Source organism: Buteo buteo, chromosome 10 (assembly GCF_964188355.1).
Source record: "Buteo buteo chromosome 10, bButBut1.hap1.1, whole genome shotgun sequence".
NCBI classification, from domain to species: Eukaryota; Metazoa; Chordata; class Aves; order Accipitriformes; family Accipitridae; genus Buteo; species Buteo buteo.
This window is the reverse complement of record NC_134180.1, coordinates 28,296,646-28,320,728: the sequence shown is the minus strand read 5'-3', so window position 1 is coordinate 28,320,728 and position 24,083 is coordinate 28,296,646. Positions and strand designations below refer to the sequence as shown.

General features: G+C 36.8%; 1 protein-coding gene across 3 annotated transcripts in view; it reads left to right on the top strand.

The window, feature by feature from the left end:
• DNAI3 (dynein axonemal intermediate chain 3) overlaps positions 1–24,083 on the top strand; it is a 32,621-nt gene that overhangs the window by 1,441 nt on the left and 7,097 nt on the right. The window contains exons 2-16 of one of the 3 annotated variants that reach the window (XM_075039106.1): positions 4,367–4,498; positions 5,867–5,905; positions 10,127–10,308; positions 10,861–10,965; positions 11,842–12,003; positions 13,505–13,704; positions 13,983–14,099; positions 15,339–15,529; positions 16,444–16,568; positions 16,667–16,756; positions 17,195–17,284; positions 17,985–18,113; positions 21,052–21,125; positions 22,547–22,694; positions 23,444–23,531. In XM_075039106.1, coding sequence (XP_074895207.1) covers positions 4,381–4,498; positions 5,867–5,905; positions 10,127–10,308; positions 10,861–10,965; positions 11,842–12,003; positions 13,505–13,704; positions 13,983–14,099; positions 15,339–15,529; positions 16,444–16,568; positions 16,667–16,756; positions 17,195–17,284; positions 17,985–18,113; positions 21,052–21,125; positions 22,547–22,694; positions 23,444–23,531 — 1,858 coding nt within the window. In that variant the 5' untranslated portion in view covers positions 4,367–4,380. Of the gene's footprint in view, positions 1–4,092; positions 4,499–5,866; positions 5,906–10,126; positions 10,309–10,860; positions 10,966–11,841; positions 12,004–13,504; positions 13,705–13,982; positions 14,100–15,338; positions 15,530–16,443; positions 16,569–16,666; positions 16,757–17,194; positions 17,285–17,984; positions 18,114–21,051; positions 21,126–22,546; positions 22,695–23,443; positions 23,532–24,083 lie in introns of those variants that run through there. The other 2 variants (XR_012652066.1, XM_075039105.1) reach the window with 2 other exon arrangements.

The window sequence follows — 24,083 nt, the reverse complement described above, 5'->3', positions numbered from 1 at the left end:
GTATCAGTAGGCCTAGTTTCAGGAGAAGCTGTATGTGTGAAATCAGGTACATTCAAATACAACTATTCATATGCTGAAATGATTTGGCAGTTGCCAGAAATTCAGCTTTACTCCCTACAGCTTATGCAATGAAGGTGTGTCCAAATATGCACAAGCATTATTAACAATACAAACTTTAGGTGTTTGTATTATTTGCTCTTTGTCTAGAGCAAGGTAGAATAAATTCAATTAAAGTGAACATTGTATATGAATTTCTGGAGAGATTGGTTCATTCTCAAGATGGTATTTTTAATGAGTTCCTAAATGTTTACAGACAAATGTGATTTTTAGCTTGATAGTAACACAACACAAAAGCAAGTAGCACGTGTTTTTGATAATTTCTTTGTAGCGCTTTTATTAAATGGACGTGCACTCAATTCTTATGTCATTCCAAATTGTAGTAAATTACAGTCCTAAATTAGTACTGCACACAGGCTTGACCTTAAGTCATTCAATTAGGCAACAAATAAATCATTCTGTGTCCTCAATTCAGACAGCATCTTTTGTAGTACTGACAGCTAATTAACTTTCCCCTTTTGCAGTACCTAGCAACTTGATGGATTTGTTTTATAACTGTAAATGTTTCAGTACATTAAACAATTAGGAGACCACTCTGATCTTATTTTTCTCTTGAGCCAAACGTGCAAAATATTACAGCCATCTGTAAATCAACTAGGCTACGAAATGCCAGAGTTGTCAAATATTTACTTGGGCTTTACCAATTAAATAATGTAACACTGTGTTCCACTTAAAAATTGCTGAAAAATTAGACTGAATATATTTAATGAAATTTTAATACCATAAATTACTTACTTTTTAAAAGTAAAACATACGGCAATGTTTATGACAACTGATTTTCAAGAGCTATTATTTTTTGTAGGTTTTACACTCTTAAATTTTTCAAATTAGGTTAATTTAAAGGTTGTTTCCAACTTCCCAATCATAGAATCATGAATTTATATAAGTATTAATGGAAAGGCATAATACATTTGCATGTTTCTGGACAAATACACATATTAGAGTCCTTTCTAAATAAGCAATATAGAAATATCCCTAAGAGGATAGGAACTAACCACAGATTAAAGAAATTATTGTTTTGTCATATTTTCAGACAGTTCTCTAATACAAACACCAATTTTTTCATCGTTTTCTTGATAGGATTTGGTACTTTGTGTAAAATCTTAGGGAGTGGAAAAAAACCAAACCCTTGAAGTAAGAGGTAATTTCTGAAAATACTAGCTTTTATATTACACATTAAGAACCATCAGGATTTTTGCCCCTTTCTTTCTTTTTTGGAAGAGATGGGGTGCAAAAGATTGCTCTTCGGTACCTGTTTTAAAGTTCTCAGTGCATATTGCTTTCCTGCAGGGAGCACCTGGGGGTTAGTAGCACAATCCTGGGTAAAAAACCAACTTTGCATACATACTTTGTAAATGGCTATGGGCTTGATTATGCTTCCAGATAAGTTTTTAGAAGTTCTGCCTTTGCTTTCTTTGGAGGCCTTACATGTTTCCTAACCACTGACAACCATACGCCCACAGGATGACAAATGGGCAGAGGTGATATGGTATCAGGGATATTGTAAAAGGACGTAACTACTTTGTACTTTTCTATACATTTTCGAGCTGGTGAGGTTCTATGCATCACAGATGGACCCACGAACAGTGCTATTGATTGCTGAATTCATTTGCAACCTCTAAACAGGGATACTTTTTGTATTAACATATGCATATACATACACTCAGCCACCAACACTGCCTTCACCAGCACTGCCCTTATCTGTATAGTGCTGTGTGTACCTCTACACCTGCTTCTTTCAGTAAAGGAGGAGGAACGGTATTACTGGGAGACAATTTTCAAAAGTTTTAACTGTTTTTATAGACATAATATACTTGAAGTCAGTCAAAAGAAAAGGGATGTTTTTACTGTACTAAACATAGGCATGTGACTTATCTCAGCCCTCTCAGTGTTTCCTCTACTCATGTGACTTAGAGTTTAGGTTACTCAGAACAAAGAACTCAAAACTTCCAAACTGGCTTTGTTTCAGTGTATAATTAGGAAATAGTGAAGTAAGACAATATGACTGTAATATATATGAGATTGTTCATATTGTCCTTCAACTAATTTGTAAACCAGCTGGCCTCTCCTGCTATCCTGGAGGGCTATCTCTTTTATGCAGAGGCATCAGGGTTCATTTCAAATTACAGTAGTCACAGAATTAATTTATAAAATGGGTGACAATTATTTTTACATAAAATATACAAGGAGATGGATAATAAACAGCTTTGTGCTTTTTTTTTTTACATAAGGGACAATTAGCCTCTTTTCACCATCTGAATTGACATGCACTCTAGGTCAGGTAGCCCTAAGTGTTCCAGAACTATAAACTTAGCATATTGTTCAGTCTAGAGGCTCCTTTGAAAGGTTATAAATGGGAAAATATATTGAATGTTAGACATAAATATATTGTCAATGTTTGTAGTCCTGTATTTGACAAAAAGACTGTGAGAATGAGGGCAGAAAAAACTCCTAACTTTCTCCTTACATTCATTATACATGACTTGTGGAGTTTTTTTAATCTTCCAAAAACATCATCCCTTGCAAGGCAAAAGTTTCAGAATTCTGCAACATTAATCTGCTTTGCATTGGTATTATCATTACTTTTTGGAAAAAGCAGAAGATTAAATTGCTACAGTTCTTCAGATGGATTATTGAAGGGGACTGTATTTGCCATAATGATCGAACAACAGAGAAATGCACTAACATCCCATAGATGCAGCTTGTCACCTGTCATCTGCAAGATCCAGTATGATAGGGAAAAGAGCCTGAGGATTTATAGAGTATATTCTTCTATTTTGACTAGAGTGAAAAAGAAAAATGCATAACTGTAGTAAGAGTGTCAGACTCTGCTCCCATTAAAGTCAACGACAAAATTTACCTTGAATTCATGGGAAATTAACATAGATCCCAAACCCAAACTATAGTCCATGACCTATATCTTGCCATCAGTGGCCACCTCCCAAACTAGAATTCAGATTGGAAGGTAAAATTATATTGCTTGCTTCTGGAGTATTTGAGAACTGTTTTACAAAACAGAAAAACACTGTTTCTCGGTCTGGGGAATGAAAGACCATCCCAAAGCCAGGATGACCACAGAAATTGCAAATGCACAGGCCACAGCATGTTTGTTTCAATGCTCACACTATATTAGGCCTTTCATTGGGAAAGTCTCAAGATAGAACACTTATTTTATAAACTCACCTTTTCACCTTAAGCCTCTTGACAGTAAACATACTGTTCGCATGTGCAGGCAGACAGGCTGTAGCTGCTGTAAGAGTTCATCAGAAATAGTTAGGTCATGACACAGTTCTTGAAGGTGCCATCTTTTGCTGTCCTGTAAGTGCATCTGCTTTCCTCTTAGTGTTAAAATTATAACAGCATCCAAATACTGTAGGTGCTTTGTAGACATTTAAAAAAATGGTTCCTCTCCCAGTCAGCTTACAGTCTTAAAAAAAAGTGGGAACATGGAAGAGGAAGGAAGTACACAAACAGAGACTCCTATTGTCCTTATCCCAGCTGAACGCCTCTAGCTGTTTAATAATAACATCAACCAATTTTCAATACTTCTAATAGAATGTGGACCATCCCGATTTAGTTGTTCTATGGGCTGCTATGTGTGTACCTTCCACATGATGGTGCTGTGCGGTCTGTACAGTGGGCAGGCTGTACTGCATTTCCTTCTTTGCAATGGAACTGAGCCTTTTCTACGCTGCTGTTCTCAGCCTTATTCTAGATATTGGGAAGAAGGAAAGTAAATGAAACAAGAGTAGCCTTCTATACAGCATCGTCTCCAGCTGTGTGGCTGCTATATGTAATTATGCATACATCTTCTTTCCAAGTTTGTCCCCCACAGAGCTACACTGAAAAATTAACTGGAAATAGAAAAAACTACAGAAATACTTTGTGCAGCTGAGTAATGATGTACACTTAATGACATTGGGGCAAATATTTATAACTGGAGAATTTTCACCTGTGCTCTTCCCACTGTAGCTCAGGGTAAGAGAAACCCCTCTCCTAATTTAACCTTTCACTGTTTTGGATAATCAGTTTCCATACTTAATCACCCTGGACAGAGGAAGTATTTCCATCTATTACATATCATACCAAAATACAGTTTATATTTAAAATTATGGAACACACCTTTGGCTGCATATGAAAATAATACTGTAATGATAAACTACATAAAATCATGGACCAAACTTTCACTCATAGATGGTGCATTCCATTGTCTGTTTAAAGTTTATTGATGGTATGTATTTTTCTCTAGCGAAATCTGAAAAAATGTCAGAAAATCTCATATCCGGCAAGACCTCCTTGAAAGGTCCAAAAACCTCAGCAAAGAAACAGAAAAGTGAAAACAAAGCTAAAGAATCCTCAAAAGGAAAACGAACACAGCTTGGTATGTAAGCTACAGGAGCAATGAAACAAGCAGTAATCTGATCTCACATGACAGCTACCTTAATTATTATGGGCCCACGCATTTAAGTAAACATGCAATAAATTAGAATATCCTATTTTATATAAATGAGAGATCTACAATTACTGATTATGGTTTTGTAACCAGTATAAGGAACATAAAAAAGCTACATTGCAGTATTTATGCTTTGTCTTGGTAGTTTTGATTTAATGGTTTGTGGTGTTATAATAATACTATTGAATGGGAAATTGGGAGGCTTAATATATATTAAGTGGGGAGATTCACAAAAGCTAACAGCCCAGGGAGAGAGCGTCAGGCAGAGAGTTGCCCCCAGAAGCAGGAGTTCGGGTGCTCAGGATCACACTGTAAAGGTACAGTAATAGAGCTTGAAAATATACCAAAGTCTCACAATTTAATTTTGCAGTGCATTTTATTGCATTTTTTCTGAGATGTGCTGAGATACTATCTCACTTGTGTCATTTATAAAGTATAATTAAAGTATAGTTAATGAAGGGTAAGGCTAATGAGCCTTTGCTATACACAAATATTTTTTCTAGTGATTCATGCACATTCTCAGAAAAGGTGGGAACGTACTTTTGCTTGGGTTTTATTTGTTTTGTTTCAGAGATTTTTTTTTTTCTGCCATGACAGCCACCTTCCTGAAGTTGCTTTCACCTTTTAATCACCTTTTCCCTGCCAGCTGATTAATAGCTGTTGTGCTGCAGAGCATATTCTGTACATCAGTGCTAATCTGTTCCTGTCCTACCTCGTTGTGAGGTTTGCAGACCCTCTCTCAGGAGCTGAAGAAAGCCTGGCTCCTGCAGCACCCTGCCACCCAGAGCAAGCCTACCCATCTCACCACTGTCAGAGGGGACTAAGGTCTGCTCTACCTGCACACCTGCCAGTTCTGCTACTGTCTGATGTTAGCGAGCCTTGCCCATTTATCTCCCCTTCACACGACATGATTTGCCTGGTAACTGCCGCAAGCAGGTGCTATCAGATAGCAGTCAGTGCAGTTTTCAACACTGGGAACAGCAGTGTGCACAAGATGACAGATTTCGTATGGCTTCTCTCTTATGCAGACCACCTGCTCAAAATAAAAATGAGGTTTAGATCTCCATAGTTTCAAAATATGCTAACATCTCCTTAAGATACAGATCTATTTTAAAAGGCTTCACTCATTTCTGGTGTTAAATTTGAACTGAATAGAAATTATGTTTCCTCTTCACAGTTTAGTTTTAAATACAGAGAGATATTTTAAATATTGCCATAACAAGGACAGGACTGTGTATTTATAGTTACTTTGTTGTGAAGAAAAATTACTGATAACATCATGTCATTATATTTCAGGTAAAAAAGACGAAGTTGATCTTTCTATGGCTGGTATAGGTAAGTACTATGACGACTGGGCTTTAAAGTAATAGTTTTGGAATACTTTAAGCATTTTGAAGCTTCAGTGTTACTAATGCCAGGGAATGAAAAGGAAATATTTTTTATGAATGAGAAAAATTAGAAACTATGAAGAGATGCAGCTCTTACAGTAGTGATTACAGTACCACTCTCTGAGTAGCAGGCAGTGCAGCAAGGAATGGTGAAACAGGCATGGGTTTGTTTTTATCTTGGGTTGAGAGAAGCCTGGGATCAGGGGAAGTAAAAAGCATCACAACAGAATTGTAGGGTGCAAAATGTTTGCATTTAATAATAGTTAAGCAATTGAAAGAAAAACTTGAAATATTTTTATCGTTTTTTAATCTTTGATCTTTGTCAAATCATTATTAAATCTGGTGAGAAGATGATTTTAGCGTATCACTTGTGGTTTTTAATCACAGATATCAGTAGACATTGATTAACATCTTTTGCTTTGTAGGGGAAAAAAATCTGCCATTTAAAAGTCACAAGGTATCAAGCTTTTCTTTTGGCTTATGTGCAAGAAAAGTGCAGTTTTAAGTGTGGCCATAGTTAAGAGCTAAAATACAGAATTATTTGAATTGAAATATATTCTTTTTTCTTAAACACCAAATAATTTTTTAATGTTTTTTCACATTTCTGGTTGGATTTTTCTTCAGACCTGATTTGTGCAATTCTTCCTCAGATAGAACTTAAATTGATCTCAATGTAAAATTTATCTACAGTTTACAGGAACAGCCCAAAGGGTTATCTTCTTAATTGGCTTTTAACAGTATGGCTTTTATTGCTAAAAGCTAAAACAATGTGGCGAAGTAGGAATATACAAACTAGGTAATTTTTAAAGAAATCATAAATCACTTGTCTTCCTGTATAATCCTATGAGCACAGAGGTGGAAGTGAAAATTGCACTCTGATTAGCATCACCGAAATAGCTAAGCTGCAATTAATGAAAATGGACAGTAAGTGATCCCTCAGATGTATTTTCCGTGATCCTGGAGACACTTAGTTTTGTCAGTAAAAGAGAATTTTACCTCCACCTAGTGGCAAATAAGGTTAGAGCCATAATATCGAAACTATTGCTAGAAACCTGTTGCTAAAAGCAGGAAAATAATGCTACTATATGCAGACACTGTCCATGCATGGTACCTCCTTAGCGTAAGACCTGCAAGTGTTCTTTACTTCTCTTAGAGCTTCTTGGTCCTTTGTGAAGTTCTCATCACACTAAGAGCTGTTGACTGTTACAAATGATATAACTTACTACTGGAAAAAAAATGTGAAGCCTCTGGTTAGATGCTACATACTTTTTACTCGAAAACAACATTCAATAAAAATGTTCATAATAGTAAGAATTCCAGTATCAGCTCCTTATGTTATACTATAGAACCTATAATCTATAATATAGATTCTATAGTATAGAATCTGTTACAATATAGCATTCTATACTATAAGATTTTAGTCCTTTATACTAAAAGATGTCCATACTTTAATTCTGATCATTACTTTGTTTTTAACTTGGACTTATAGCAATAGAGCATTGAAGAAAATACACTTAGACTATCTGTCCTACTCTGCTCTCTCTCGTAGTGATGTCTATTGTAATTTTGCATAACTTTAATGCATGCTTGTATTGTTTCATTTGACACTGAAACCTACATCTCTTTGAAATGATTTTTTTAGCATTAGCATTTGTGGACAGGGCTGTATGCATGATTCTGCATTTTAAAAAATAACATCATACAAGCTTTCTGAATAAACAACAGTTGCTCCTGATTAGGATTTTTGATGTATCAAAAAAAAAATCTAATTGGTCGGGTTTACTTTAATTTATTTGAGCCATGGGAATAATATTCTGAAAAAATTTCACATAAGAATCAGCAAATTACATTTATAATTTTTCTGTAGGTTCTAGCCATCCTAATTGCGCTAGCCACATAAACAACTCTGAGGACTGAGATATGTACACATTTCTTGTTCCTTTGCTCTCCTGTCCATTCTGTCCTGTGAGCCAGCTGTGTACGGCAGAGGATGGAAATTGCATTCTCTTTTGGAGCGCAACTCTAGGTTTCTATCCTCTTTCTATCCTATGAAATTTAATTTGCAAAAGGAGGTCTAATTTTTTTTGCTCCAATATATTGAATTGTCAAGTATATCTGTAGTGTTGCAGTTTGTACTAGGGTTTGAGTCTGCTTCCTAACAATACCATGCCCTTGGCTAGGGTGACCTGGGAGTCCTGCAGATCAACTTTTGCAGTGCCTTAAAAGGATTAAATGTTTCAAATCACCCTAGAACTGAGCCTGGTCTTATAGCCAAATTGATAAGCAAAAGAAGATTCTAGGTCTTGGCCTCATTAGCTGCTGAGAGTAGGTGTCAAAATGGCAAGCAGAGGGACTGCGAAAGATAAACAAGACCTGACTTGGTCTGGTGGTGCCAACAGTGAGTTTGGACCAGATAACTTTCAGAGGTCTTTCCCAGTCAAAATCCCTATGACTTTTTATTTTTTGGAAGCATCCACACAGAAATCCTGGAAATCTCTGAGATATCAAAAAGGAAAGTCATGCAATATTGACTACAATTTGTGAAGAAAGTGAACTAATGGACTGTGCATGCTACAAATAGATTGTGTGTGCTACAAAATGACTAGTGAACGCTAAGTAAATCATACTTGGTATAGTGCAGGGTGTACCCAGAAGCACCATGCATGTCAGTAATTTTAGTGAATGGCTATAGCAGAGCAGATGCAGTGGAAGAGCAGCACTGCTGAAAGATTTTAAAGGATAAATGTCAGATTCATCAAACATTATGTATTATGCGATAGGCTTATGCAGAGATTTAGCTTCCCGAATGATAGAGATTAAGGACGATTTATCATTTTGTCAGTCCTTGTTGGCTTAGGTTAGAGATGGCTTCTCAAAACATGCTGAGCCAGCTGGTCAATATAATAATTTTAAATATATCAACTTCCATTTAAGGCGTACACAAAGAGAAAAATACCACAGGTGCTGGGAATTAAGATAAAATATTAAATAACTCAAACTAAGGAGAATAAAACAAAGGTTATAGAAAGTATCAGCTATTATCACAAAAGGCAGCCCATTTAAGTTCATAAAAATCCCATGTATACATGTCCCCAAATCTTTTACACTTTCCAGTTTATCAAAAAGATGAACACTCAAAGTGAACATCTGCTAGCCTTCTTAGACAAAAGTATAGTGGCCTTCATGAAGAATGCTCTTACTATGGCAGCTGAGACATATAGCAGCAGTCTCCTGGGATGGCAGTATTGCAAAAGAAGAAAAGACCCCCTTAGGCAGCAAAATTCGACTAGCTGGGCCTATAGTGATCTCAGTCACTTAGAGCTGTTAGGTAAGCTGGAAGGCAGAACATGTAATATGGGAAGGACCAGTGTTATGTATATGCAGCTGACACACACTTAACAAGAAGCACTGTATATTATCTTCAGATTGTTTGCAAAGCGCAGTTGATGGGTCACCTAACTGCACCGAGCCTTACTAAAACCAGTGAAGATAACAGTGCCGGAACTAGGATAAGAAATAGTTTGTTCTAAATTAATATGAATGAACCTAACAGAGGTCATGTGTGTAGAAAACAACAGCTGTATATTCTCCAGCAAAGCTGAAAATAAATATCTGGCTTGAATCTTAGTGACCTTGCTTTAGTCTCACTTGCTTAGTGAGAAATAAACTCAACTGCACTCTGAACTCAATGAGAGGAAGATGAAAGCCCAAAATCAGAAAAGCATCCTTATTTGGGAGAGTATTGGAGCCTCATCTAGATTAAACATGGCTTAACATGGCACCGCTCTACAGGGAAGGACTAGAGTGTATTTATTTAAGGGGTCTCTTAAATCAGAGCTATGCACTTGTGTCCTTAATGTATTAAAAACAGCTCATTAATGACTCTTCACTAAAGCTCTTAATCACCTGTTGATCGAGAGGGAAAAAAACCCCTCATACAAAGAATAACATATTCATTAAGTGGGAAGTGTTAGGTAGAGTCTTTTCCAAGATTAACAAAATGTAATATAATTTGTATTCCATGCTTTCCAAAAGACCAAAAACAAAGCTGAGGGATTCAAAGGCATTCTGCTAGGAAACAGAAAAGACACAGAATTATTACAGTATATCTTTATGTTTAAACAACACTCTGAATTTGTTTATCAAGCAATTTTGCTTTCTTTTATAGGCCACCCAGAAATCTTTCCTTTAGTTTTCACTACAAAGACTCAAGAGATTTTTAATTGCCGAGTTGATGAAGATGTCACAGAAGAAAATTGTTTCAAACTGATTAAAAAAGAGGACATCATTCAGGACTTGAAAACAAGAGCTACTATTTCTGATTTCCACCCTATCAAAAAAGTTGTCCTAGTATGTAGCTTATTTCATTCTCACTTTCAGACTTCATGCTCTCAGAGTATACATTCTTTTAATGATAAGGTCCGTCCTTGTTTGACTTTTTGTAAATACATTAATGCTGTAATATCCAACGGCTATAGGTCATGGACCACTGTCAACTCAAAGTTTCTCATGGCTCACCATGCACATTTGTTTTTTTAACTACTTTAGATTGAAAATATGCTAAAAGTAACATAAACATTATTGGTCTTGATTCTGTGAACTGGCAGAGCTTCACATATTTTGGCTTCTCCTAATTCATGGCCTATTTATCAAGAATCATTAAAACTATTTCTTTTCTCTTTAATTCTCTGTATGAAAAGATTAGTTTTGTCCCAGTCGTATTTTTATTACAAAGTAAAATCCATCTGTTCTTTTCAATTAGCACATGAAATTCTGTGTTAAGACCACAAGATTAACCAGATACTGAATTTACACTAGTGGCAGCTTTGCCAGTCACAGGCTCATGTCTGTTTTGTATGTTATTTGCTTTCAGTTTTCCACTAATTGTTTTAATTAAAATAGGAATATCCAGGGGAAGAACTTTTGGTAGTTTTTGATGCAAAGTTCCAGTACGGACAGAACTTTTACTTTGTTGCTTCTGAGGAGGCCAAGGAAAACCTTCTGAAGGTAAGAAAATCCAAGTATACCACAGCAGTGTTCTATCTATTAATATTTCAGAATCTTGTCTCAAACATATATTTCAGGAATGGTATTGTATTCGTTAACATCTGATGCACTTGGCATGCCAGAGTGTTTCTCTAAAGCTAAATCTGACCATGGAAAAATACACGTATCACTGTAAAAATATCTTTTATATTGAGAAAGACTGAATTAAATTTTTGTATTTTACTTCAGAGGGCCAGTATAAGCCCCATTGCTGCATTTTTATCATAAGCGTTAATTTCCTCTGCCATAACCCAGGTTTCTAAGTAAGACATAAAAATAAAAGATTATAATATATTGGGCATCTTCAAAGAAATATAATACCTATTTTTCACCATATGTATGCATATATTCTTCAAATCATACTTTAAAATATTCTTGAGTTCTCAATAACTCTAGATACGTAGAAGATTTCCCCTTGTGCATTGCATCATAGGAGAAGGTTTATGGGTAGATTATATAATTTTTCAACATCAGTTTGTCAACCAGTGTCAAGAGAAGTAACAATTAATAGAAAAGCAAATTGCAATTCCAGGCAGGAGGGCCCAATGTAGAAAATCACTATAAATTCCTTTTATATAACAGTGATTTGCTTTCAAGACAACAGTCTCTCTTTAGTAGTTAAATATTAAATATGTAACATTTATTGGAAAATTCTAATGCACAAATGAATGAACAGGAACTAACCCAATCATACCCAGGGGCACAGTATAGCCAGACTCACTGCATTGAGACAAAGTAAAGAATGCATGACTAAAGACTGAAAACTGGGTTTCTAGTGCATACTTACATTTCAGTAACAAATTTTTGAAAAAGTACCATTTCTCACTGATGTCACAGCCTCCAGAAACTGCAGAAGAAAAAGAAGGAGAAAAAGAAGAAGAAAATAGAGAGGAAACTCTGGAAATCCATCCTTATAAGCCTCCTGTCCACAAACCTTGGGTTTCTCTTGGCAGTGAAAAGGAAGTTGAAGAAGAATCTGTTAAAGACACTGTTACAAAGGTCAGAATCAACAGATGTTAGTCAATTAAATAAATATTAAAAAAACCCAAATTTATTTTAAGTTCCTTAAAAAAAAAAGGTCAGGAAACTGGAAGTTGCAATCCTAGTTTTTCTTGGGGTCTTTCAAGAAAAAAAAAGAGAGAAATAGAGAAATAGCTCGACTTTTAATAAAAACTGAAAGTGCTGCAGAAACTTTTTTTTTTTTTTTTACAACTCTGTTCTTTTTAAATCCTGCAAATAAGGTATGTAAGATTGCATTGGACATACTTTTTAAGCTGTAAGTTCAAAAGTCCTCATCATCTTTGGTCATTAGCATCTCTGCCACTTTTTGCTCAATTTACTATCTGGCCAGATTGCAAGTTGAGTCATAATTATATTCTACGGACCTAGTTCTGTTTCCATGGAGCCCAGTGAACTCTATTTCATTATATGGATGGCATTTAAGTAGCATGCAACACTTTTAAGGGCTCTCTGCCTCGGAATAAATGTTACCAACTACAGGTATTACAAGCTGACTTTACAGAAGGGCATATTTGATTAATTACACCTACAAATTATACTGAGAAAATTATACATCCAAAAAGTAGATCCACTCACAGCTGTCGCCTAAGTTGTGATGTGTGCGGCATCTCCAAGCGTTTAACTGTCCATGAGTGATTTTTACTCAATACCTAAATCCCTGTTCAGGGAAGACTGGCTAAGTTTTGATAGTTCTCAGCAACTGGACATCTTGCTTATACTTAAAAAGATGTCTGATTGTTCTAAAGCTAATTCACAGTCACTAAATTTAACCCACATTCGCAGTCCAAGTATTCTGTATTCTACCTTGCTGGCAAGGTCCACTCAGAAGTATTCTCAGCCTACATTCCTTTCCAGTTCTGTGGGAGGTGCTGGGAAAACGTACCTGCCTATGAATCCAAGACAAAGCAATACCTCTCTACTGCCTGAAATCAAGTGCCTACCTCTCTTTATGGGTAGAAGTCAAGCCACGTCCCTTCTTCCTCCCCAGTTCTCACTATAAGGAAACTCCTCACACAAATTTTTGTGGATCCTCCTGGGGGTACATTTGTCTCTCTAGGCAATGCAAGGGAAGATGAAGTACCTCACCCAAAGTTGAGAATTGCACTAAGAGGGAAGGGCTGAAAAGTTAGGTCTTGGAAGTCCAATGCAGTATGACCTCCTGCAAATCAATCCTTTAATTAAAGGTGCAGTTTTGATATTGCATGAATTAGAAAATGTAATTCTTTTATCCTACTAGCAATAATCCAAACCGTTACCTAAAGGCAACTTCTTGTCTTAGAAATACAAATCTATCTTCTATATTACATATATTGGTTATTTATATAAGCACTTCAGAATTTAAAAACGTAGAAATATATGTAAACTCAGCACAGACATCATCAATAGAACTAATTCTACAATTATATGAGTGTTGCTATTTTACAGAACAAACTTTCCAAAAACTTTCTCCCCACTAACTACAGAAATATCTCTTTTCCAGATTAAGTATATGATTTCTCGAGTACGCAAGAAGTTCGGTGCACCAATTACATTTACTGATAAGAATGCTTCATATGTAAAAGACAGTTATTTTGAATGCACGTCCTATCAAGACAAAACTTTCAGTATTAAAATACTTGAAAAAGATGTGGGCATACAAATAGTTCCAAAAGTAAGAGAAGCTAGTACTCAGACAAAATGGTAAGTGTGAGAAAATATTTATCAGCTTATTAAGCTACACACTGTCTCTGATCTCAGCTAAAGTTATGTAAATTAACCCTTCTGGAGTTACTCAGTTACAAACTGATTAAGAGAACAGAATTGGATGCTCTGTTTGCATCTTTGTTCTTTCACTCTTTTCCAAAGAGTTTCTAGAATAACTGAATATACTTAGCTTTTAATTTTACACATTACGTGGGTTTCTATCTTTGAAATTGTTTCTATGCTTATGCACATTCAATTTTATTCCAATTGGTTAGGACCTATCCAAAAAATGCAGCCACGCAGTATTTTCCTAGACAGTTGTCAAATGAAGAAAAAGAAGAGAGCCTGTCATCTGAGAAGCTGAAAGAATTTTTTACATCAGTACATTTAAGGTAAAATTACTGCAGCAATACATGTTAAAGGCTACCTGAAATAATATAGAATACAAGCAAGAACTCTTGTCTGAGTGGACCATTGGTCTGGTCAAATACTGATTTTTTTTGTTTGTTTATATATACTTTTTGGGGTTTGTGTTGGTTTTGGCTGGGATAGAGTTAATTTCCTTCATAGTAGCTGGTATGGGGCTGTATTTTGGATTTGTGCTGGAAACAGCGTTGATAACCCAGGGATGTTTTAGTGACTGCTGAGCAATGCTTGCACAGAGTCAAGGCCTTTTCTGCTTCTCACACCGCCCCACCAGCGAGTAGGCTGGGGGTGCACAAGAAGTTGGGAGGGGACACAGCTGGGACAGCCAACCCCAACTGACCAAAGGGATATTCCAGACCACAGAACGTCATGCTCAGCATATACAGCTGGGGGAAGAAGGAAGAAGGGGGGGACATTTGTCTTCCCAAGTGACCGTCACACGTGATGGAGCCCTGCTTTCCTGGGGATGGCTGAACAATGGGAAGTGGTGAATGAATTCCCTGTTTTGCTTTGCTTGCATGAGCAGCTTTTGATTTCCCTATTAAACTGTCTTTATCTCAACCCATGACTTTTCTCACTTTTACCGTTATGATTCTCTCCCCCATTCCACTGCGGGAGAAGGGAGTGAGTGAGCAGCTGTGTGGTGCTTAGTTGCCGGCTGGGGTTAAACCACAACAGTTTTGGATTTTCTCTTATTACTTTAATATTAACAAATAATATTAATATTTGTTTCTACAAAAATTAGCATGAAGTCTATGCCATGAATGTTGGTTTAAATAGATATTAGAACTGTTAAAGTTGATAGCAATACATCTTTTCAAACAAGCTGCAAAGCTGGTCTTTCAAACACTGCTCACTAAAGCAGAGGTTTATGCAGAAAAGCAAAGCTGCTGTCCTACAGCCCTTAGTCATGGGACAAGTCTCACTTACTGACATCTTTTGCACAAGAATTGGACAATTGCACTGTACTTGATCCACAGAGAACTAGAGTTAAATTATTGGTACAATTAGTTATTTATATTTAAATGGAAAAGGGTTTCCTTACAGTGATGCATGACTGAGGAATTAATACTTTTTTTTTTACTACTGTAGTCATAATTTTGTGTAAAACAAAAGCTGCCTTTTTACAGAAATATTTGTAATTCTACTACTGAGCAGTCATATCTGGATTATTGAAAGTGTTAACTGTTCTTTTCACAAAACAGAATGGAGATTGCATTGCAGCAAAATGAAATTATGAATGCTTTTTTTGATGACTGGAAGGCCCTAGCAGAAGATGAAAACAGTTCTGGTGGCAAGCCAGATGTTTATCTTAAAGCATACCAATCATTTACAGATCTGCAGTATCTCAAGAACAGAACTATTAGCTGCGTTTGCTGGCATCCAACCATTTATGGTAATGCTATTAAAATACTGATTTGAGACTTGAATGGCATGTATAATATGATGGCTATAAAATATCCATCTTTCATAAAATCATCAGCTTTTAAATTGAAAAACAAATCAAAACTGATTGAGTATGTCTGTCTGAATTGCTGATTTGAGACATAGTGAAAAATGAGATGGACAAATTCTTTGTAGAGTTCAGACAGGCCATGCAAAGTCCCTCACTAATGTTTAAGTAGAGATCATAGGAAAGGGTAATTTCTCCCTTATAGGCTCATTTAAGTGGGGCTGCAACTCTGCCAGGTCCTTCTGGTGGCTCTGCATACCATTGTTCTTCTCCCCAAGGCTGGTTCTTGTAGCATGCCTAATACTTGTGAGGAATGTTACAGCCACAATGGGACTTGGCTCTGCTGAATGCCAGGGAGCATCACGAGGCATACTAAATGTCTCCTCCAGCTCCCTGCCGTGGATTATTGCTCTACACAGCCAGGCTTAAAGGCACAATTAAGTTCTATATAAATGTCCTAGCTGCACAGCATACTAAAAGCCAACACTGCAGCCTGTATAGGAAATTAATTCAGCTACAAAAGACTTGATTTCATGATGGGTGGCCAGGACTATATGCCTGTCACATCATTTCAGGTGCAGTATTACACCATTAAGGAGTACTAGCAAAAAAGTTGAATTTTATCCTAATGCTTAGGTTCTACAGGTCATTGTTAAATAACTTAATTTTAAGTAACAAAAATAATTTCCTCAAAGTTGATATCTAAAAAGAAAAATATAAATACATGGTTGGGGTTTTTTTTCTTTTTTTTTTTCACTGTATTCAGAAGGTATAAATGCAAGTGACTTTGAATAATTAACAGCATGTTGAAACTTGAATTGTCTCTTCTGAGAAAATTTGTTCTCTCTCTCAATCAGGGATTATAGCAGTGTCAGCAAGAGACCAGCTTTCTTACAAAGAGCAAGTTAACCTTTCTGATAAATCATTGCTGCAGCAGTCAGTAATACTTTTTTGGAGTTTTTTTGACTCTATGCATCCTCAGGTATTTAATCAAGACTTTTAAATATGCCAAGTGTTTAAATAACAAGAGAACAAACAATCAGTATGACTGTATTTCTCAACTGTCTTTCTTCTTTCTAGTTAATGTTGGAGTGTCCTGAAGACATTTTCTGCTTTCAGTTCAGTCCAAGTGATCCAAGTATCATTGCTGGTGGCTGCATCAATGGACAGGTGGTAATTCTCTGCTTAAGAATAAAATTGGATATTTCTGTATTTTCTTAAGTATAAAAATAAGGGTGACGAGATGTACTCAACATCCATAGTAACATAGGGTCAAAAGACAGATGTCAGTCTCAGAAATTCTCAGAAATTCTCTGATCCTGTACTGAAGTTATGCCTGGTTATTCCATAGCTGAGCCATTACTGTACAATTATTCTTTGTAGTACTGATAAATAGGTCAAGCTGTAAAAACTTTTTTTTTTTGTTGGGACAAGTGTAGTCTTTCAACTGATTGCATCAGACTGAAGAGGCAATTAAAGACTTCATAAGTTCTAGTGCAGAGAGTGAATTTGTTATTTTTCCCCAAAACTTCCATGAATTCTGTTTGAAAAAATGTGTATTAATATAAAGGATGAAATAATTCATAATACACTCATTTCTCATTGTAGGTTGTACTATGGGATATTTCTCAACATGAAGAAAAGCTGCAAAATGCAAAAACTGTTGCTGATGGAATCAAGATAACAGCTGTTAACACGGTGAATACTTCCATTCTAAATACATTGCAGTACATCTATACGTCTGGGGGGAAAAATGGGTGAAGGTATCCTGACGCAAAACAGAGAAATAAATAATCTTTGTAATAAGAGACTAGAAAGGATAAGAAACCTGATGAGTTCATGAAATAAACCTGTTATCACAATATAATTTATACCTGATTAGTCCAGCTTAATAGCTTCACTGCATTTTGTGCAGACCTAGGCTTCAATAAGACTGTTCTTTAATAGCCACCAACATATACTCAACTCTTGCCTTATGAAGCCTATCAAATACATGTAGCATTTGTTCATGAATGTAATACTGAAAATTATTCTGGAAGTTTACGGACAGAAAAAGGTAGCTTGGAAGGTGAGAAGCAGATTTCAGTGGAAGGAGACTATAAAGGGGGTAAGCAGAAGAGAGACCTAAGAGCAAAGGAGGAACTAGTAACGTAAGTGGATGTGTGTGCAACTGTAAAGGCATGTCACAATTCTTTTTAGAGCTTCATATCCAACAGCCTGTTTTGATGTTTTCTATTTTTTTCTAAAGGGAAGGTGTTAGACCCCTAAAAAGTTCTATAAACCGATCTGAAATATGTGAAGCAGCATTAACAGTATGTAAAGTAACCTTTTTTCTTTGACAGGTCTGCTATTGTATTTTGGAAATACACTAAGATATCTCTTTTTAAAACATTTCTAGGAATCACTTATGCAAGTCCAGCAGAGTAGCACAGAGCCAACCCTAGTGAGATACTGTGCAGTCTCTTCCATACAGTATAGTCATAAAAAACCAGTAACAGATATACATTGGCTGCCAGATTATTTTGAGGTGAGTTTTAAAATTCACTTTTCTTCTTTTTATTGTTTTCCTAATATACTACCTCAGAAATCATAGTGTAAACTCAAGATAAAATATTAAAGATTCAATTATTTGCAATAACCTTCATTATTTCTCACTGCATTTTCTAAATATTAGATAATCTGGTGCCACTTGTCCTGTTCATTGTGCTTTACAACTGTGCTGTGCTCTCAATCTGAAAAGAATCTGCTCACACTGGATAAAAATTCTGTAGCTTTACTGAAAATTGTAATTCAAAATTATAATAAACCTTCCATATCTAAAATATGTTGAATTTCGACTACAAGCAATCTAGCCTGCCACCAAGAATTCAGAGAAATAATTTCAATTACCTAAATATCTAGGCACCCAAGAATGGTGTTACTGTAGTTACCTTAATTCTTCTAGGTGCTGCCTGAGTACTCAAAACTTATATTTTCTGTGATGGTTTTAAAGCTCTGTAGTACTTAGGGTACATAGTACAATTAAAGGATCCAACACTACTACAGGAGTATTGGATGCTCATTTACTATCAAAGTACTGCAAATGTTGCCCAAATTAATTTGAAGTGCAAATGTAGTCAAATGCAAAATCAAATGGAGGTCAAGAGGAAGAAAAACTGAGCTCTTTGGAAGAACAAAAAAAACCCACCTCAAATAAGAGTTTATGCAAATTAATCACAGCATCATAGAATGGTTTGGCTTGGAAGGGACCTTAAAGACCATCTAGTTCCAACCCCCCTGCCACAGGCAGGGACACCTTCCACTAGACCAGGTTGCTCAAAGCCCCATCCAACCTGGCCTTGGACACTTCCAGGGATGGGGCATCCACAACTTCTCTGGGCAACGTGTTCTAGTGCCTCATCACCCTCACAGTAGAGACTTTTTTTCTAATATCTAATCTAAATCTACCCTCTTTCAGTTTAAAACCATTACCCCTCTTCCTATCACTACACTCCCTGTTAAAGAGTCCGTTGCCATCTTTTCTGTAGGCCCCCTTTAGGTACCAGAAGGCTGCTATAAGGTCTCCCTAGAGCCTTCTCTTCTCAAGGCTAAACAACCTCAACTGTCTCAGCCTGTCCTCATATGAGAGGTGCTCCAGCCCCCTGATCATCTTTGTGGCCCTCCTCTGGACCCGCTCCATGTCTTTCTTAAGCTGGGGGCCCCAGAGCTGAACACAGTACTCCAGGTGGGGTCTCACAAGAGCAGAGTAGAAGAGAATCACCTCCCTCAACCTGCTAGCCACACTTTTTTTGATGCAACCTGGAATGTGATTGGCTTTCTGGGCTGCGAGTGCCCATTGCTGGCTCATATCCAGGTTTTCATCCACTAATAGCCCCAGGTCCTTCTCCACAGGGCTGCTCTCAATCCACTCATCACCCAGCCTGTATTTGTGCTTGGGATTGCCCCAACCCATGTGCAGGACCTTGTACTTGGCCTTGTTGAACTTCATTCGCATGGGCCCACCTCTCAAGCCTGTCAAGGTCCCTCTGGACGGCATCCCTTCCCTCCAGCGTGTCAACCGCACCACACAGCTTGGTGTCGTTAGCAAACTTGCTGAAGGTGCACTCAATCCCACTATCCATGTCGCTGACAAAGACGTTAAATGGCGCCAGTCCCAATACTGACCCATGAGGAACTTCATACATACAGCAGTCCTTAGCAACATTACCAGAAGAGTGAGGAAAAGGGTGCACATGTATCACAAAAAGAAAGCTGATACAACTGTTCATTAGTAAATTATGCTACAGTAGTACCCATGGATAGTAATTCATACCAATGTAAAACATGAAGAAGCGATTGGATAGCAGAACGCTGTTGTGGCCTTTGTTGTCTGGGTGAGGTTTTTTCGCCAAGGTTTAGGCTCAGAAAGCTATTTTCATGTTTATCTGGGATAACAGATACAGGAAACCCATGCTTGATAAATAACACTGACAAAGGAATCATTTTGTCAATATTTAGCAATGTACTGGGACATACTTTTTATTATATAAACATGGAATGTGTGTTGGCCTTTGCACAGCATTGCAGTTTTTATGGCACAGTTTCTAAAATCAGCAGTTGATTATTACATATCAATGAAAAAGTGTTCAAAGTTATATCCAGAACCTAATTCAGCTTTGCACAGTTTTGAGAATACTATTTTGACTCCAGGTAGGCAACTCATGAATGAAAATACGAGTAGGATTTAGCCTAAAAAAAAAAAGTATAGCTGAAACTTTGCCATGTGGTTGATAAGTACAGTTTTAGCCAGAGTATATATGTTTTGCATATACCGGAAATTATATTTCATCAGGGCATAGCCTATAATCACTTGTTTCCCCCCCCAATACCCTTCCTTTATTTTTCTGAATAAATTAAAATAAATTTGGTATAAAACAATGACTACTTGGTAAATGATAAGTACTATAAAACCTGAAGAACCCCACCATACACAAACTAAACTGTTAATAATTAATATTTGAAGGCACCACTACCATCCCACAGTGTGGTCTAGCCAAGATAATTTCAGCGATATGACCCATGGTGTAAACCTGTCAAAGAGATATCACTCCCACTCCACTTAACTGTTCCAGATAAATTTCTCAATGATTTGCTCTTTGATTAAGCTGGATTAAAAAAAGTTAAACATGGCAACCTAAGGAGGGCCTTACTTGCAGTGGTGCCAGCAAGTATTTATCCTGCTGATTTAATTCAGAATTTTAGGTGTTTAGCAGGCAAAGCTGGTATCAGCTCACTTGAAGTACATTTGTAAAATAGCTTGACTTTATAACTACAAGTTAATAAGTCCTGATTTTCAAACCTTACCTAAGCAGAAACAGTGACTTAATTTCTAGAAGTCCATTTTATGTGTTGAAGTACTTAGCAGAGTATAATTTTTGTCTCTCATTATCTTCTCCCCCTGAAATTATTATTACTGTTATTTTTAGGACAACCAAATGGCTGCTACTTTTGATAAGAGAGCTGAAACTCGTGTGCAGCTTGTAACCTGCTCCCCTGACTGGTATATACAATACATACTCTACAAGACATCTTCCAGTTTCCTTTGGAAAGCTTTATGGAGCATACTCCATGATTTAACTAGCACACTTCTGGATTCCTATCAGCCTATCCTGAATAGCTGAAACTCTGTATGGAGAAGACAAGCACATCAAGTTCTTGGCCAGTTAAGCCCTTTACAGTAACGGCATTAAGGGTTCATTAACTGAAAAACCTCACATGTATACATTTATATTCTGTGTATACCTTAAGAAGAGTGTTGATCACACATGCATTGGCCTGGAGAACAACACCCCCACACTTACATTGATTATGTGACTTGCACAAAAAGCTGTTAAAGATTTTGAGGCCATAAAAATACTCTAAACTACACTTAAACTTGTACACTAGCTAGGCAAAATTACTCTGTGTGAATCTCCTGTTTTGTGGACTTAATAGTCATGATGGTTATGACCAGATACCCCATGTGAAAGACTGGCAAGGGGGCAGAATGCAAAAAGTGGAAATAAGTGTTTAGCTTTCATGATGGCAAAAGGCTTAAGGCTTCAAGGCTACATGGCTGGGTTCAATCATATATTTGCTAGTTACATCAAAAGGAGGGTTGGAGAGAGCAAAATTTTGTCGTGATACGAAGTCATTTTCCCTAATCAAATATAGAGAAGACTTCAAAGAATTAAGTTAGAAGAACGATTGCAAATACAGTTGTTAATAAGTTTGCAGTGTAATGCAAGTAATGCACATGGAAGAAATAATTTAAACTACTCGCACACCAGGGCTCCAAATTAAAAGTATTCACGTAAAGTAAGAGCAGGTAAGTCACTGTAATGTCATCCTTGAAGAGCACAGGTCCCTGAGCAACTCCTGCTAGAAAAGGGGAAGAGATGTCAGCAATGAGGAAAATTATCATTGTCTCTATCATATCTGTGAATGAATGTCCAGAGTAGAGCAGCAGGAACAATCGGAGGGCTGAAAACTCCAATAAGATGACAGATTCAAGTAAGTGGGACAATTTGCCTTGAATGTCAGCAAATAAATTGGTACACACAAGAATTGGGAATGAAGTTCTATTTGGATTACTAAGATCACCCGCTACAGAATTCTGTCCAGTTCTCTCAGCCTCCAGAAATTTCACCCAGGTAGTGCCAGTAACTTTACCCAGTAACTCCCCATAAGCAAGCTGTATGAATGCTATCTAGCTGCTTTGGTATAGTGAACAACTGATGAAATGGTGAATAAAGGAATATATGCCATCATTTACAAAAGAAGCAATTAAGTATTTAGCATTTGTCTGATTTTCAGAGTCTCTATTGCTACGTAAAGTTTGAAGATGAAAGGCTAAAAAAAGGCAACTTTAAAACGTGTGGGGAAAACAGCATCTGACTTTGAAACAAAAACAAGGAATAACATTATACAATCATTTTGCAGCTCAGTATTATTTTGGAATATTCCAGCCACCAAACTTCCTGAACAACTTTCGTCTGAGAAAGTAAGAGAGGGGGAAATTTTTGATATGCCCCCTGATGTTCCAGATACTTTTAAGCATCTAGATCTCTGCTGGAAACCTCTCATAAAGGTACTGTACACAAATATATAACAGAAGGATCAAGCCAAACTGTAGATAAGGCCAGAACTCCAGAGGAATGTATTCTTTTGCTTCCCAACTCTGATTTTTCCAGCAAATTGTGACTTCCGTGTGAATTTCGTTCTGACTTTGAGATGAAAGACTTCAACATTCCTCTGAAACTTCAGTAAAATGCATTTTGAAAAGCTAACTCACAAGAAACAGCACGACTGCCTCTTAAAAACAGCAGTAGGTGCAAAAGTAGTTGTATTAATAGTTTAAGTTCCTGTCAGCCTTTTCAACCGCTGTGCTATCTCAGTGGGTCCCAAACTGTGAAACATGGTCATGGTCAGCAGAACCATAATTACTGGCAACCCAGCAGTCAGTCTGATTAAAATGGTCATAGCAGTTTGTGAAAAAAGTGAGGCTGAAAATAATCGGGGGGGGGCAGATTTTGGACCTGCTGATCTGTGCTGCTCAGAATAGCTGTAGCTGGTACAGTTGTTGAACAAGCATGACCACTAGAGCTGGTTTTTTTTTCTAGAAATATGGCAAAATCCTTACAGGGAAAGGATAACACAAGAGAAACCACAGGTTTGCATTTTCTCTGTGCTTGCATATGAGGCAGCAAATACTCTTCATGGAGTATTACAAACACACTGCAAACTGAAAAGACCTGTTCCATTACAGCAGAAAGTCATTTAGTCTTGTACCTTAAAGATCTGACAAAATGAGTTACCAAATGCATTTTTTCTGAACAGATAAACTTGTGCGAAAGTGACATCAACACAGAGTATGGACCCGTCAGAATTAGTTTAGGGGAACTGCATTATCATTACAAAACCTCAGGTAATATTTTTATTACACCTTATTGGGTAAAATGTTTTTAATAAGCTTATATTTCAGTATATACATAATGAAAGCTGAGCAACAAAACATATAGCTAAATGCATCTGGGGAAAAGGGTTTCTTAAATATACTGGTATTCAAAGTGTGACATACATGTATTGACTACAAAGATACGTACATGTATTGAATACAAAAAGAGCAGTTCTGTATCCACAGTAACTCTGCCAGGTTTCACTTAATAGCCCATGCAAGTCCCCCACCCAGTCTCTTTATCTCTGAAACAGTATGTCCTTTTCAGCCCTTACAGAATACTATTTCTCGAAAAATAATCCTGGAGTAACAGTATATGTTGTAGGTATTTCTGCAGTGCTTTGGATAACAGTGTCACTCTTCACTACAGAGCGTGAAGTTAGCACTTCACATTCCATAGTAGATCAGTTCTTATTATGGTACTTTGTGGTAGGGACACACTACTAATCCCTCTGTAAAGCTGGCAAGCTGACACACAGGTAGCACAAGAGTTGGACTACCTGAGAGAGTGACTGCAAACCA